Source organism: Cucurbita pepo, chromosome LG19, assembly GCF_002806865.2.
Source record: "Cucurbita pepo subsp. pepo cultivar mu-cu-16 chromosome LG19, ASM280686v2, whole genome shotgun sequence".
Lineage (NCBI taxonomy): Eukaryota > Viridiplantae > Streptophyta > Magnoliopsida > Cucurbitales > Cucurbitaceae > Cucurbita > Cucurbita pepo.
In genome coordinates, this window is record NC_036656.1 from 1,539,299 (window position 1) to 1,555,304 (window position 16,006).

The window sequence follows — 16,006 nt, forward strand, 5'->3', positions numbered from 1 at the left end:
ATTAATATGAAAATTAAGAATATTTGACGTTTGTAACCAAAGTTAGTAATGTATTGTGACGTATGAATGTTTGATATTTGAGTTTGATGAGATTTTAGTTATTAATATATACTTTTTTTAATAATTAAAAAAAAAAAACAACTGGGCAACCCAACCAACCAACTAAACTAATTAATTCGATTGGTCCAAAAGATTTCTTCGACCTCGCCCATGTATACCCCTAGCATGAATACTTCGGTAAAAAGAAATATAAAATAAAATAATAAATGCCACGTGGAATTAAAAGTATAATTTGTGAGTGAACTTTTATAAATGCATTTAATAAAATTTAAATTTTTATTTTTTAAAATTAGTGAATATTTGGAAACTTGTGAAAATTTATTAAAATTTAGGGTTAAAAATTAATTTTTTTTAAAATTAAAAAAAAAAAAAAATATATATATATATATATATATATATATATATATATTAGTATCCTCTTAAAGGGCCCATTTTGGACTTGAGGCCCAAAGCCCAACCCAAAAACCGTTACTCTCCACAACAACTATCGAACCCAACGGCTATTTCGAAATATATTATTTAAAAACGGCGATTTAAAAATATAGCCGTTACCAAAAGCAAACGCAACGACTACTTTTTTTCTGCAACTAGTTTTAAACTAAGCTTCCAACATTTCCAATTCTCACAAACCCTAAGAAAAATCTTCCAATTCTCTCAAACTCAACAAAATCTTGACTTTCCTAATTCTTCATAGAATTCTTAAAGGGGAAAAAAATGAACGACTTGATGACTCAATCGTTCACGAGCTATGTGGATCTGAAGAAGGCCGCTATGAAAGATATCGACCTCGAAGCCGGTTTTGAAACGGTGTCGTCTGATACCGACAATGGTGATATGGGGCTCTTCCTTGAAGAGGCTGAGAAGGTGAAATTGGAGATGGGTTCTATTAGAGAGATTCTTGGAAAGCTCCAGCAGGCCAATGAGGAGACGAAATCTGCTCATAAACCCGAAACTTTGAAATCGCTTCGCCAGACGATTAATGGCAACATCGTTACCGTCCTGAAGAAAGCTCGATCGATCCGTTCCAAGCTTGAGGAAATGGACCGTGCTAATGATGCTAAGAAGCGGCTCTCCGCCAGCAAAGAAGGAACTGCCATTTACAGGTACTAAACTATACCACTAAACTCCGACTAGTTAAGTTGATGGGTTCTAATAAATTCAAAATAAGTCGAAGTTTCTTAGAAGTTTATGCAAATGGGATTAACATAACACTAAATTCAACTGTTTGAGCCATTGGGTCTTAGTAAATTCAATCATTTGTTCATATTCTCAACAAATAGGACTCGAGTAGAAGCTAAATTCAACGGTTTGAGCTGGTGGGTCATAGTAAATTCAATCATTTATTCACATTCTCAACAAATAGGACCCGAGTAGAAGCTAAGTTCAACGGTTTGAGTTGGTGGGTCATAGTAAATTCAATCATTTATTCACACTCTCAACAAGTAGGACTCGAGTAGAAGCTAAGTTCAATGGTTTGAGATGGTGGGTCATAGTAAATTTCACATTCTCGACAAATAGGACTCGAGTAGAAGCTAAATTCAACGATTTGAGATGATGGGTCATAGTAAATTCAACCATTTATTCACATTCTCAACTAACCGGACTCGAATAGAAGCTAAATTCAACTGTTTGAGTCAATGGGTATCATTTATTCACATTTTCAACCAATAGTACACAAATAGAAACTAAATTCAATCGTTTAGGCTAATGGGTCATAGTAAATTCAATCATTTATTCCCATTCTCAACAAACAGGACTCGTATCGCGGTGACGAACGGCCTGCGAAAGAAGCTAAAGGAGCTAATGATGGAGTTTCAAACCCTAAGACAAAGGATGATGACAGAGTACAAAGAGACGGTGGAGCGACGATACTTCACGGTGACGGGGGAGCACCCAGAGGAGGAGGTGATAGAGAAGATAATATCAAACGGAGGCGAGGAGTTTTTGGGGAGGGCAATAGAGGAGCACGGGCGGGGGAAGGTAGCGGAGACGGTGGTGGAGATACAGGACCGACACGGGGCGGCGAAGGAGATCGAGAGAAGCTTGCTAGAGTTGCACCAAGTGTTCTTGGACATGGCAGTGATGGTGGAAGCACAAGGGGAGAAAATGGATGACATTGAACACCATGTGATGAATGCTTCACAATATGTAAGAGATGGGAGTAAGGAGTTGAAGAGTGCTAAGGATTTGCAAAGGAGCAATAGGAAATGGATGTGCTTTGGGGTTTTGCTTTTGCTTATTATTATTTTGGTTGTTGTTATTCCTATTGCTGTTAGTTTTGGGAGTTCTTGATTTTTTTTATTTTTTTTTTATTTTTTATTTTATTTTTTTTGGGGGATGAAGGGATGTTCTTGGCATCCCAAGTTATGTATTAAGAGAAGAATTTAATTGATTTTTTTTTAAAAAAAATATTAATTATAAATGGTTACGCGTAAATCTAATAATACATACTATGAATAATCTCACGATTAATACTTTATTTAAAAATATATATTTAAATTTAAAAATATCTTTTTAATTTTAAAAATTACTTTTGAGTTTTCTAAACTAATATTTTAAAAATGATCTCATGAACTTTCACAAATACAGATTTTTTCGTAGTTGAAGGGTATTTTCGTAATTTTAAAGGTATAAAATAAAATAAATTAAGTTTAATTGAAAATAATAATGTAAATTATTTTTAAAAGAAAAGGAAAAGTAAAGATAAAAACAAAAGTAATATAAAAATTGAGATTTTCATAGTTGAAGGGTATTTTCGTAATTTTTTATATTAAAATCAAATAAATTAAGTTAAATTGAAAATAATAATGTAAATTAATTTTAAAAGAAAAGGAAAAATAAAGATAAAATAAAGCAGAAAAAGAAAAAAAAATTGTTTAATTAAAAAAATATCTTTAAAAAATATCTCTTTTTAACTTTTAAAATTGTGTTTTGAGTTTTGAAAAGTGTTGTATTTTTTAAAATAATCTTATTGTCTGCACCACATTGACTTTTGTAATTGAAGGGTATTTTCGTAATTTTACAATGTATAAAATAAAATAAATTAAGTTAAATTGAAAATAATAATGTAAATTAATTTTAAAAGAAAAGGAAAAATAAAGATAAAATAAAGCAGAAAAAGAGAGGGAAAAAATTAATTGAATGGTTACGTATAAATTTAATTTAATGCGAAATTAATGAAAATTCTAGTGCCCAAATTTGGAAAGAATTTGAGTGATTAAAAAAAAATTGGAAATGAAATTAAGGAAAAGGAGGAAAAGAATGGAGCTGAAGGGTATTTTCGTAATTTCACATGTAAATTAAATTAAATTTGAAAATAATGTAAATTAATTTTAAGAGAAAAATAAAGATTAAAAAAACAGAAAAAAAATATATAAAAAATTTGGAAAAATAAAGGGGCAAATGGAAAAAATTTAAGAATCATTACGAACCGAATGTAACAGTCGAATCAAATCACTAGTTTTATCATTCCAATTGATTTCTCTTGGCCAACCAGGTAAGTGGCTCTCCTACTGAGACATGAGACAGACTCTTGACCACCTTTAACTTTATCCAATTTGAAGCAATAAATCATTTTCTTAAGTTTGTATACCAAATTAGAATTTCTAGAAGAGAAGAGTCTCGTATTTGGAGGTACCTAATTTTTAACCTAGCTTTGTAACTGTACTACCCAAGCATTGTATTCACCACCGTCCATTGGCCATTGGCGTTAAGTGCAATAGCTTCAGACGGCGAAGGACAACTCCCAATTTGAGCTGATACGGATTGCTATTTATGATTTGACGGAGACAATTAGGGATTCGCCAACTAACCTTTAATTGGGGTTCGAATAACTATAGAACTGACTCATGATGTATAGTCGTACACTACAAGGATTATTAGTAAATTTGTCGAGTAGCTTTCCTTTAGTGAACCTATCACGAGCAGCAAGGGTCCAGAATTATACCTTAATATCAGCTCGTAAAATGTTTATTTTCTTCCTTTCAAACATTTTATTAAAATTTGTACCTCAATTTTAATATATATTCTTTGAAAAATTAGCTTATGAAAATAAATATTTATAAAATTAAATAAAAATAAAATAAGATAATGGTCTTATGTAAATGCGCATTCATTCGTGTCAGTGATATAGTTATGCCAATTATTCCTTTTTTTCGTTTTTTTAAATGTCAAATTACTAAACCGCCATTGACCCGAACCACCTGCCCGTTGACCCACCCGCCACCATCGGTAGCCAAGAACCCCACCACCTTCGCCACATCGTCGGGCTGCCCGAGCCGACCTAACGGGCAGGCATCCACCGACCGCGCCACCATCTCCTCCGATTTACCAGCGAAAAACAGCTCCGTCGCCACCGGCCCTGGCGCCACGCAGTTAACTGTAATCTCCGTCCCCTTCAGCTCCTTCGCCGCCGTTTTCGCCATCGCCTCCACCGCCGCCTTCGACGCCGCGTAGGCACCGTACCCCGGCGGGAGAGATCCAACGATCGACGTCGTAATCAAAATAATCCTACCTCCCCCGCCGCGCTTAAGCCGATTCGCCGCCTCTTTACACACCAAAAACGCGCCTCTACAATTCACCCGAAACGTCTCATCCCAATCCTCCACGGCGGTTCCGGCCAGACTCGGATACTTCGAATCGAGAATCCCGGCAGCGTTCACGACGATGTGAATCTCAGATCCAAGCTCCTCGACAGCCGAATCGAACAGCCGCTTGACCTGAGCCGGGTCAGACACGTCGGCTTGAACGGCTATAACTCGCTGGCGCGGCGTCGATGACTGATTCAGCTCCGACGCGAGAAGATTCGCTTGCGCAGAGTTGGAAGCGTAGTTCAGGACAAGATTTGCGCCGAGAGAGTGGAGGTGGACGGCGATCGCACGGCCAATTCCACGGGAGGCGCCGGTGACGACGGCGTTGCGGCCGTCAAGAGGCAGTCCGGCGGCGGCGGTGGCGGCCATTTGTTGAATTTGGAAAATGAAGAGGCGGAGCTGTAAAGGGGATCTGATGGTGGAAGTGAAGATTTAGGACCGCCATTTTTATGGTGGAGAGTTGCAGTGGTTAGAGTAATGAAGATAACGATGCGTCATTGCTGACGTAATTGACACAATTTTAGGATCTTATTATTTATTTTTTATATTAAATTTTAAAGTTTTCGGGATGGTCGCATTACTGTCCAAGACATGTTGTTTATGGTCGTACCCGTTCCAAAACCGTTTTACTTGCTTTGATATTGGCTAAGTTTTTATTGTTCTTGTTATGTTAATCTAGAGCNTGTTTATGGTCGTACCCGTTCCAAAACCGTTTTACTTGCTTTCATATTGGCTAAGTTTTTATTGTTCTTGTTATGTTAATCTAGAGCTGTCATACCGCTCATCAAAATCATGTCTACACCAGTCAATACTAAAATGCTTTGAAATGTACTATAGAGAGACGACTAGTCGTCAATTCTTCTTACCCGGGATTACACGGGATGTTTCTTATTTTGTCTGTCCGTTTTCTAAAACATTTTTTCTCAAAAACACGTTGGAGGTTTGAGTTGTAACAGACCCATAAACAACATCAAAGCAAGTAAAACGACCCACATATGCGCACATGGACCCATCAGGTGACTATATAAGTACCTCGTAGGCGTGCCCTTAAGCTAAAATATGCTCACGCTACCGCATCACGGAGAAAAAGGAATCCACATAATATCATGACGTGCATAAATATCATAATGTACATAGGAGGTCTGAGTTGTATCGGACCGATAAACAACATCAAAGCAAGTAAAAAGGCCCACGTATGCGTACATGGACTCACCAGGTGACTATATACGTACCCCTTAGGCACGCCATTCAGCTAGAATATGCTCACGCTACCGAGTCTCGAAGAAAAATGAATCCACATAATATCATGACATACATAAATATCGTAATGTGCGCATATGTACTTGTCTTAATAGAGAAGTATCATAATGCACGAGACTTATAAATATACATGAAGTCCACATAAGCTTTAAATATGACATAAACGTATGATGCAAGTCATACATTTGTTATTTCATAAACATAACTTTCATGAATACATACGTGGTTTACAATCATGTCACATCATATGACATGGAAGTTACAACAAGGTCCGACATAAACAACTCATAGTATGTTAAAAAACACTGTTATCCTCCATACATGATGAAACTACTAATATCACGTTTAAAAAATACTATTAAACTTTTAAAGATTATTATTAATAACCATAAATTTATAAAAAAGACCAAGTAATTTTTTTTTTATTAATTTTTTAAAAAATGTTATAATATTAATGTTAGTTTTTAATTTTCATAAATAATTTTTATAAGCATGATATTAACTCTATAATATATATATATATATATATATATATATTTATTAAAAAGTACCCTTCAATTTTTTTTTGAAAAACATATAAAAAATTTAAAAAATTTTACAGTCAAAATATAGACAAAACTGTCTATGGATAACTCGATTATTTCCAAACTTTTTAATATTTAAAAAAAAAATTTAAAATTTAAAGTTAAAAAAATTAAGAGTATTAATAAAAAATTTGAAATTTAATGATATTTTGTCAAAATAGTATTTTTGAAATAAAATATTAACCGTTTTCATCTGTATTTTTTAATTTTTTTTGGAAGTGTAAAGAATATTTTTAAATCTTTTTAAAATATAAAAATATGTTTCAAAATTATAAAAGTTTTTAAGAGTATTTTTTAAATAAAATGAAAATTTAAAGAGTAATTTTTATTAATTTGGACGGTTGAAATGTGTAAAACTAATTAAACTTCAGTACGACGTCGTTTGTCTACCCTCTCTCCTTCACAAAATCAGAACGAAACGCTGTTTCAAATTTTCAGAAAATCCAAAACGAAGAAGGGACACAAGAGTGGGCGCCAAGGGCAAAACGAAGGCGACTTGGAGGGAGACACTCCTCGATCAAGCCCTAGAACCCAGCGCTTTCTGAGAGCTCCTCTCTACTTCAATCATGGCGATTGCTCGAACTGGAGTCTACGTCGACGATTATCTGGAATGTACGTTTCCTTTTCGTTTTCCGCCGTTTCCCCCATTTTTTTTTTCGCTTCCAATTTGCTGCTACTTTTGTTTCGTTTTGATCTTCGTAGATGCCAGCACATTTCCTGCTGATCTTCAGAGGCTTCTCAATACAATCAGAGAACTCGACGATCGCTCCCAGTGTAAAACCCTCGTTTTCTGATTTGCTCACTGTGTAGATCGATTGCTGCGATTTGTTGCTCTGAAGTTTTATGGAGTTTTCTTTTGGTTGTAGCGATGATTGACCAGACGCGGCAGCAGACGAAATACTGCCTGAGTTCGAAGAAAGGCTATAATAATAGTAGTACTGAGGATGAGGAGTCCGCGTTTGAAAAACAGCGGAAGGATATTGAGGCGAATCAGGATAACGCGTTGAGTTTGTGTACTGAAAAGGTTTTGTTGGCACGTCAAGCATGCGACCTGGTATGGCGCTCTTTCTCTCTTTGTTTCCCTCTTTTCATGCTTTGCGGACTACCTGGTTCTATTGCTGTTCGTTTCTCCAATACTATGGAGTGAATTTTTCTCATTCCTCTGTTACATTTCTCATTCATTCTTTTCGCCTATCTTGTTTATGAGCAACCTAGGATCGATACCAATTGTTAGTTTTGATACCATGATAGACGAACACGACTCTCCACAATGGTATGATATTGTCCACTTTGAGCATAAGCTCTCATGGATTTGCTTTAGGCTTACCCAAAAGGCCTCGTACCAATGGAGAAAGTATTCTTTGTTTATAAACCCATGATCATTCCCTAAATTAGCCGATGTGGGACTTTCATTATCCAATACCTTGAATTGCAAAATTGTCTTTAGAGAAGGTATGAATGTGGTAATCGTTAATTATTTTCTTAAAAAAATCTAATGAGCTTAGGAGGGATGCGATAATTGACCTGAGATGCTGTTAAAAATTGAATTGGTATAAATTTCATACAGAGAGTTTCTTTGTAAGTATAATAATATAAATGTTACAAATGTTTTTATTCATTTTTCAGTTAACCGTTTACATTCAAAGTGTTGTACTGTAATGAACGTCAGTACTTTTATTCATGAAGTGGCTACATGCCATTAGTATTTTATTATATATTTTCTTGGCTGATCTTACAGGGTTTCATGTTCTTTTACTTTTCCAGATTGATAGCCATATTAAACGACTTGATGAGGATCTAAACAACTTTGCAGAAGATCTGAAACAAGGTACACAGGCTTAGAAGCTTTGTCATCTTTGTGAAATGCAAGTCGTTTTACGAACTTGAGCTAATGATGTTACACATGAAGCTTAATTGCTTTATCATCTAAAGAATTGAATGTCAGCAGATTATTTGTAGACCTCAAAGCCATTTGTGATATTTAAATCAAACAAACTAGTAATGGGCTGCTGGATGCTTTAATGAATTGCTTACCTTTTCCTTCCATTCAGTTTGTCTGTTTGGAGATTACTGAACCTTTTACTATTTTTCAGAGGGAAAAATTTCACCAGATGAACCAGCAGCTCTCCCTCCACTGCCACTAGTTTCGAAGAATGAAAAGCGCAAACCAATATACATTGCACCTCAATCTAAGAGGCCAGATTACAGGGATCGGGATTGGGATAGGGAGCGTGATCGAGATTTCGAGCTCATGCCTCCTCCAGGAAGCCATAAAAAGGATTTTGCACCTTCACTTGATGTTGATCAGCCCATTGATCCAAATGAGCCTACATATTGCATCTGTCATCAGGTTTTGATTTTGAATTCCTACATGCTTTACCTTGACAATTGAACCTATTTTATAAAATGACTCTTTCATTGTTACATTTATATGTTTATGCTTGCCAAAATTTTGTTTGGTGTTGTTTCACACGAATTTTTTTTTTGTTAGGTATTTGGAAGAATATGATGGTTAGTTAGTGGGTATACGAGATAGTCAGTTGGCTAAAAGGATGTTGGGGCAGTGGTAATAAATAAAGGAAGAGGGAATGAAGTGAGGGAGGAAAAATATTTATGTAAAGCATAGGGGAATATAGCCCTATTGAGAAGCTTTCATCCTCAACCTTCCATCTACCACAAACAATGGGGGGGAAAGGAAGAAAAAATGACTAAATTAAATCCCTCAGTCTCATGCAACAAATACATAAGAGAGACTGTTCAATGGAAAAAAGCAGATTGTGATGCGTAAAAAGAAAGAAGTAAGTTCTTGCTTCATGTAATTAATAACATTGGGATCTTACTGGATGAAGGAATATAGCTAAACTTTGAGAAAATCCAGTGAGAAAACGAAGGAGATAGATAGGTAATTCATATCATTACATATTGGATTCTGAAAGCTAAGTCTTATGCTCAACACTGAAATTCTAGAGAGAGAGATGATTTGAGCTTCAATGTACCTTGAGTGGTGTGAGAAACCATAGAGTTAAGAAATAGGAACAAAAAAAGCAAAGCAAAAGGAACAAAAATTAATTTGCAAGGTGAAGAACTAGGGAAAACAGAAAGCGGAGAGTGTTCTTCGTCTTATCATTATCTTCTTCCTCCTTCAGCTTTTGTTTGATGGAGCTTGTGCAATGGAACACCAATATCACTCTACTCAATGTGTTACTTTTGTTGGTGGGTAGTGCTAGGTATGTGGATGGCTTAGTTGGTGGGTAGATGAGATAACTAGAATTCGTTAGAGTGAATTGCTAGCAGCGAGTGGCTATAAATAAAGAGGGAAGTTAGTGAAGGAGGAAAAATATATAGATTAATAGAGAGAAGGCTATCATCCTTATATTTCTTTTCTCAAGTCTTAAATTTTCTTAATTTCTCCGACTCAGTTGCTGGTTACTAACATATTTACTGGTGCCATCTAATTATCTGTTCTTTTAGGTGTCATTTGGAGATATGATTGCTTGTGACAATGAAAATGTAAGTCCTCCCTTGTTGCGATGTTATTGATTCTTCACACCCTCGTTTAGTTGTTTGTTTCTCTATTACGTTTCTTTGTCATGATTGCATCTCTAAGAAGAACAGTTTCTAGAATTGAATTTGTGGATATTGCTTGTCATGTGACCTCATGGCTCCGCAAATATCTCCAAATATTTGATCCTATAATCTTTTGTGTATATAATGAATGCAATATAGCTGGTCTTTTTCAATATGATTGTGCGTATGCATGAGCCTAAAAGAAGCAAAGCTTTGATATTAACTTCCATTTTGATCTTTGAAATTCCTAAACCATTGCTTGTGGGTTAGAAATAGTTGCCTTTGGCTTGTTTGGACTTGGAACAGCCAACTACATTCAGAAAGCCAATTTGTACCGAAATAAGTATTTACCACAGATTACCTTATGAAGTATAAAAAGTTACCCGTGGGACGAGATTTGTACATGTTGGTATTCAAGCATGAGTTTTATTATTTCCTCCCCCAGACAATTGTTCCCTTTCAGATGTTCATATAGATCAACTAAACCCTTATCAAACAATAGATAACCATTTTGTTTGTAACGGCCCCGGCCTACCGCTAGCAGATATTGTCCTATTTGGGCTTTCCCTTTTGGACTTCCCTCAAGTTTTTTAAAACGCATATGCTAGGGAGAGGTTTCCACACCCTTGTAAAGGGTGTTTCATTTTCCTCCCCAACCGATGTGAGATCTCACAATCCACCCCCCTTCAGAGTCCAGCGTCCTCGCTAGCACTCGTTCCTTTCTCCGATCGATGTGGGACCCCACCAAATCCACCTCCCTTCGCGCCCTAGTGTCCTTACTGGCACACCGCCTCATATGTCTATCCCCCTTTGGGGAACAACCTCCTCGCTAGCACATCGCCTGGAACTTGGCTCTGATACCATTTGTAACGGTCCAAGTTCACCGCTAGCAGAGAACTACATGTTGCAGTAGTGGTGTTTATAAACTTAATCTTTAGAAGTAGAAAATTAAAAACAAAATGGTATCAAACCAAGCCTTAATTAAGCACACTTTTACGGTACAATTGCTTCATTTTAATGATAATATTTGCCTTTTTCTTCTACTGTTATGGCATTGACAGTGTCAAGGAGGTGAATGGTTCCATTATTCGTGCGTGGGACTAACTCCAGAAACCAGGTTTAAAGGAAAATGGTACTGTCCAACCTGCAGAGCCTTACCACAATGTCAATAATGGACGCAAATTTCAGAAGCCTGCGGTGGATAATTCAAGCGGTAAGCTTTCTTTTCTCATCTTTTTACATTGCACTGAAACCAAAATGGGCCTTATAATAAGTGTAAGTTGTAACAATGTTAGTTTAGTGGCAATGAGAGAGCTTTTATTTGAATATAATCATTCAGCTTCACTCATCAGTCATCCTACTTTTACCCTTTCTTTTTGTTCCTTTTCCTTTTTGTTATTTTGGGATGTGTTTCAATTTGGAACCGTTAAACCAAGCTTTAGTCCTTTTTTTCATCAACATCTTTGTTAAAGCTTACTATATGGAGCAACTAAAATCTATTGTGATAATGGACCTGTCATTTTTGTGATTGTGATAGGATTAGAATATGCATACACATATATATACATACACACACACATATATATATATATGTATGTATGTATGTGTGTGTATATATATATACATACATACACACGTATATATATGTATATATATATAAAGATAGATATAGATATATAGAATCAAACTTTGATTGATTTAGGTACTTGGGATCCAAATGAAATATTTCTAGATTTCACGTCTAGTTTAATTGAATTTGCAAAACTGGTACTCAAGCAAAGCTTCTAGAACATTCTCAACCTATGTATATATAGATAGATAGTTTTTTACATTTTTTTTTTTTAGTTCTTTATGCCTTTTCATTTTTATGTGTTTTATTAAAGTTTATTATGTGTTCCTCAATAAATAAAAGGCTTATTAGGAGTATTATAGTTTGTAGAGAAAATTTAATGTGACAATAGATGAGTCATTATGAACGTGGTGAATTTAATCTTGGGCTTAGGCATGTTTAGTAGTGATTTTGAAAGGTTAAATTACTTTTATAAGCATGTGTTTAAAATGATCGATGTTCGAGTAGCTTTAAACGTGATTAAACTAATTTAACAATTTAATATTGCTTTATGTATGTATACCTGTATAACCTTTATATTTGTATCATTAAAATGGAGAAAAGCAAAGCTTTTTATATTTGTAGAATAATAATTTATTTCTATAAATAAAATAACAGAATTTGTTATTTACTTTAATGTTAATTGATGTGAACAATATGCATTTATTATAATAATTATTTTTCCAAATAATAGTACAATAATTAAATACGCCAGATTTGGTAAATGTTAAATTAGTTGAGCATTTGACCATTATTTGAAATCCTTTGAATGGCGCCAACAATGGTACTTACCTTAAAACTTGAACTTTGGAGGGAAAAACCTATTGGATACAAATTACTCAACTACCCCTCTCTCTCTCTCTCTCTCTGAAATTATATTCTCATAATATATAATTGAGATTCTCATTTAATTTGTTCACTCTAAACGATGAATAAAAGTGGACAAAATTACATTAATTTTTTTAAAAAACAGTCTATTTATTAATTTGAACATCACAATTTTATAGTTTTATCAAATTGGATCATAGTAATATACTACAAACGACGACGGATCTCTAGTTCGGTACAATTACTCATTGTTAAAATTAAAGAGGTAGACGACAAATAGAGAATTTTTTTTTTTTAATTAAACGCTCTAAAATTAATAGAGTTATCAATTAGAATAAAATTACAATTGAATATATTTTAAGATGGTAACCAATTGTTAGAGATGTATTTTTTTTCTTCTCTTTCAAAAAAACTCAAATTCAAGTTAAATAATTATGCATAAAATAAATGCATAAAATAACGGTATCCTATATTAAAATGATCAAATCTAGTATAAAACGAATACTTAAAAAAAATAGAATTTTAATTTCCTTCCTCTTGTAATACAAAAATGTTATTAATTAATCATAATTTTTTTTAAAAAGATGAAACAAAAAATTATCAAAATTTCTACTCAGATAAATTAATTCAAGGAGCAAAATTTAAAGCGAATTTGTTCTTATTTGGAAGGGGCATTATGGTCCATACAGAAAGTTTATGAGAGGCGGGACCCACAGAAGAAGGGATAGCGGTGGAATTTCAAGAAAGAAATTTGAATTCATGGTAGCCGAGGCGCTGCCCAAATCCAAATCCCCGGAAAAGGAAAGCCTTCCCCCCTTATCAAAAACATCCCCTTCAGAATTCAAACCCATCAAAAGCCCTAAATCCTTCTCTCTTCTTCTTCTTCTTCTTCTTCTTCTTCTTCTTCTTCTTCTTCTTCTTCTTCTTCTTCCTCTTCCTCCCCTTAATCCTCCCAGATTCAACGCCATCTTCTTCCATCTCTGCTCAGACATTCAATCTCTACGCCATGAAAGCAACCCCAGAAGCTCACAGGTATTATATGTATATATATATATATATCTCTTTCTGTCTCGATTGTTCCTTTGATTTGCTGCTTTTTCCAGATACCCTTTTGCTCAAAACCCAAATCCCAGTTCAAGTTTGCCTTGGATTTCTGTTTCTTCAACTGTTCTGTACTGATTTTGTGTTTTGTTGAGAGTGCCCATCAGCTGTTTGATAAAAGTCCTGACTGAATCTCGATGTTGGATCTGTTTCTCGTGTTGATTTCTATTTCTGTCAGGTCTTTTGTGGGCAAAAGTTTTAGTCCAATGCTAAGGAGAGAGCTTGCTAATCTTGATAAAGATGCTGATAGTCGCAGAACGGCAATGAAAGCATTGAAGACTTATGTGAAGGAATTGGATTCCAAGGCTATTCCTGTTTTTCTTGCTCAAGTTTCTGAGAATAAAGAAACTGGTGCATTAACTGGGGAGTGTACTATTTCCCTCTATGAAGTTCTTGCTCGTGTTCATGGCGTTAATATCGTGCCGCAGATCGATCGGATTATGACTTCTATTATCAAAACTTTGGCTTCAAGTGCTGGCTCTTTCCCTCTTCAACAGGCCTGTTCTAAAGTTGTACCAGCCATTGCTAGATATGGGATTGATCCAACCACTCCTGATGATAAGAAGACTTATGTTATTCATTCTCTTTGTAATCCACTTTCTGAATCTTTGTTGGGTTCTCAAGAGAGCCTCACTGCTGGGGCCGCCCTCTGCTTGAAGGCTCTGGTCGATTCGGATAATTGGCGGTTCGCTTCCGACGAGATGGTTAATAAGGTGTGCCAGAATGTGGCTGGAGCTCTGGAGGAGAAGTTTACTCAAACCAATTCGCACATGGGGCTTGTTATGACACTAGCTAAGCGGAATCCTCGGATTGTCGAACCGTATGCTAGATTGTTGCTACAGGCCGGGCTGCGAATATTGAAATCTGGGATGGTGGAGAAGAATTCTCAGAAAAGATTGTCCTCCATTCAAATGATTAATTTCTTGATGAAGTGCTTAGATCCTTGGAGTATATTTTCTGAGCTGCAGACTATAACTGAGGAGATGGAGAATTGCCAATCTGATCAAATGGCTTATGTCAAAGGTGCAGCTTTTGAAACCCTGCAAACAGCAAGGAGAATAGCAGCGGATGAAGGGTCTAAAATGGGCAAATCACCAAGCTCGGTTACTGGATCGAACTTCATTGACCGCAGGAGAAGTCCATGGAGGAATGGTGGAAGCCGAACGCCCTCGTCCGAGTCTCCAGAATCCCAAACTCATGATTCATTCTTTGATTACGGGTCGCTTGATGGATCGCCCTTTTCGTCTAAACAAGCTTCTCTGAATTCTGGATTTGACCGTAGGAGTATGAACCGTAAACTTTGGAGATATGAGAATGGTGGGGTTGATATATCCCTCAAGGATGGCCTGTCGTTGTTCTCGGATATCGCTCGTGGAACCGACGTCTCCGACACATTGTCTCTGCACTCTGAAAGTCATAAATTTGACCATCATGGTGAAGAATATGCAGATGACTTTGCAGGGTTCTTTCAAATGAGTCCTCCTAGACACAGACTATCAAGAAGCACTACAACCAGCCCTGTTGTAAGTTCTGACAGCAAACTGCCTGATTCATGTCAATAATCTTAGGACAAATTCTAGTTTAGTTCTGTGAACATTCATTAGCTGATATCTATCTTTCCTTTCTTATACCTCAGAGGTCTCGTAACTGCATAAACGTCGAAGATATGATCTTCAAAACTCCTCGGAAGCTCGTCCACTCTCTTCAAGATCTAAACGACGCAAACTCGGACTATGCTAGCAAAAGCTGCAAATGGAGGCAAAGGAGTTTGTCATTAGGCAATCTGGAGTGGAGTCCAAGATCATGTCATAATCAAAATGGGTCCCCAGATGATCAGAAACTTAGCAAAGACGACAGCAGCTCAGACAACGACAACAACAACGACAATGACAATGACAATGACAATGACGAACAATCACCAGGTGGTTCTGAATCAGTCTCTTCAACTGGTGGTGTTCCTGTCCAAGCTATGCCAGTGGTGGTGGCTCAACATAGCAAGATCAAAACTCAATACTCAGGCATTGAGATGGCATATAAGAAGACTGCTTTGAAACTGGTCTGTGGCTTCTCATTTTTGCTCTTCACAATATTCACTTCATTGCTCTGGATCAACGAGCAGGATCAAGGTACCTATCTTGTACCAACATAATGTTCTTCTGTTTGTCTCATCTGAATTAGGCTTAAACTGGTTGTTGTAGCTTGTAAGTTCTTCTCCTGAGCTTATTGATCTGTTCTAAGTAGGAGAAAAGCAATATAGAATGAATCTAGAATCGAAAGCATATAGAATGTAGCATTTCATTTCGTGGTCAATGAAGTTCTTGACCCGGATATGAATTTTGGGTCTGGATATATTTCATTTAGCTCTTACACTTCGAGAACCATATTTCTAAAAGTACCCCGAGCTAAGT

General features: G+C 35.9%; 4 protein-coding genes across 5 annotated transcripts; 3 read left to right on the plus strand and 1 right to left on the minus strand.

Moving 5' to 3' along the window:
• The first annotated feature begins 691 nt into the window (after positions 1-691).
• On the plus strand, positions 692-2,482 carry LOC111781850 (syntaxin-related protein KNOLLE-like). The gene is made up of 2 exons (XM_023662568.1): positions 692-1,163; positions 1,815-2,482. The coding sequence occupies exons 1-2, from the start codon at positions 775-777 to the stop codon at positions 2,350-2,352; spliced, it is 927 nt and encodes a 308-aa protein (XP_023518336.1). The 5' UTR covers positions 692-774; the 3' UTR covers positions 2,353-2,482.
• Positions 2,483-4,137: 1,655 nt separating this feature from the next.
• Positions 4,138-5,090, minus strand: LOC111781624 (NADPH-dependent aldehyde reductase-like protein, chloroplastic). Its single transcript, XM_023662314.1, has one exon. It carries the CDS (start codon positions 5,016-5,018, stop codon positions 4,230-4,232), a length of 789 nt encoding a protein of 262 aa, XP_023518082.1. The 5' UTR covers positions 5,019-5,090; the 3' UTR covers positions 4,138-4,229.
• Positions 5,091-6,908: 1,818 nt separating this feature from the next.
• LOC111781487 (PHD finger protein ING2-like) lies at positions 6,909-11,518 on the plus strand. The gene is made up of 7 exons (XM_023662108.1): positions 6,909-7,105; positions 7,196-7,267; positions 7,360-7,547; positions 8,258-8,321; positions 8,587-8,843; positions 9,965-10,003; positions 11,122-11,518. The coding sequence occupies exons 1-7, from the start codon at positions 7,060-7,062 to the stop codon at positions 11,230-11,232; spliced, it is 777 nt and encodes a 258-aa protein (XP_023517876.1). The 5' UTR covers positions 6,909-7,059; the 3' UTR covers positions 11,233-11,518.
• A 1,861-nt stretch (positions 11,519-13,379) lies between these two features.
• LOC111781484 (protein SINE1-like) lies at positions 13,380-15,958 on the plus strand. Of its 2 annotated transcripts, XM_023662106.1 has the most exons (3): positions 13,380-13,529; positions 13,777-15,121; positions 15,235-15,958. In XM_023662106.1, exons 1-3 carry the CDS (start codon positions 13,504-13,506, stop codon positions 15,745-15,747), a joined length of 1,884 nt encoding a protein of 627 aa, XP_023517874.1. In that variant the 5' UTR covers positions 13,380-13,503; the 3' UTR covers positions 15,748-15,958. The 2 variants fall into 2 exon arrangements, with proteins under 2 accessions (XP_023517874.1, XP_023517873.1); XM_023662105.1 differs by lacking the exon at positions 13,380-13,529 and having other exon boundaries at positions 13,538-15,121.
• The last annotated feature ends 48 nt before the right edge of the window (positions 15,959-16,006 follow it).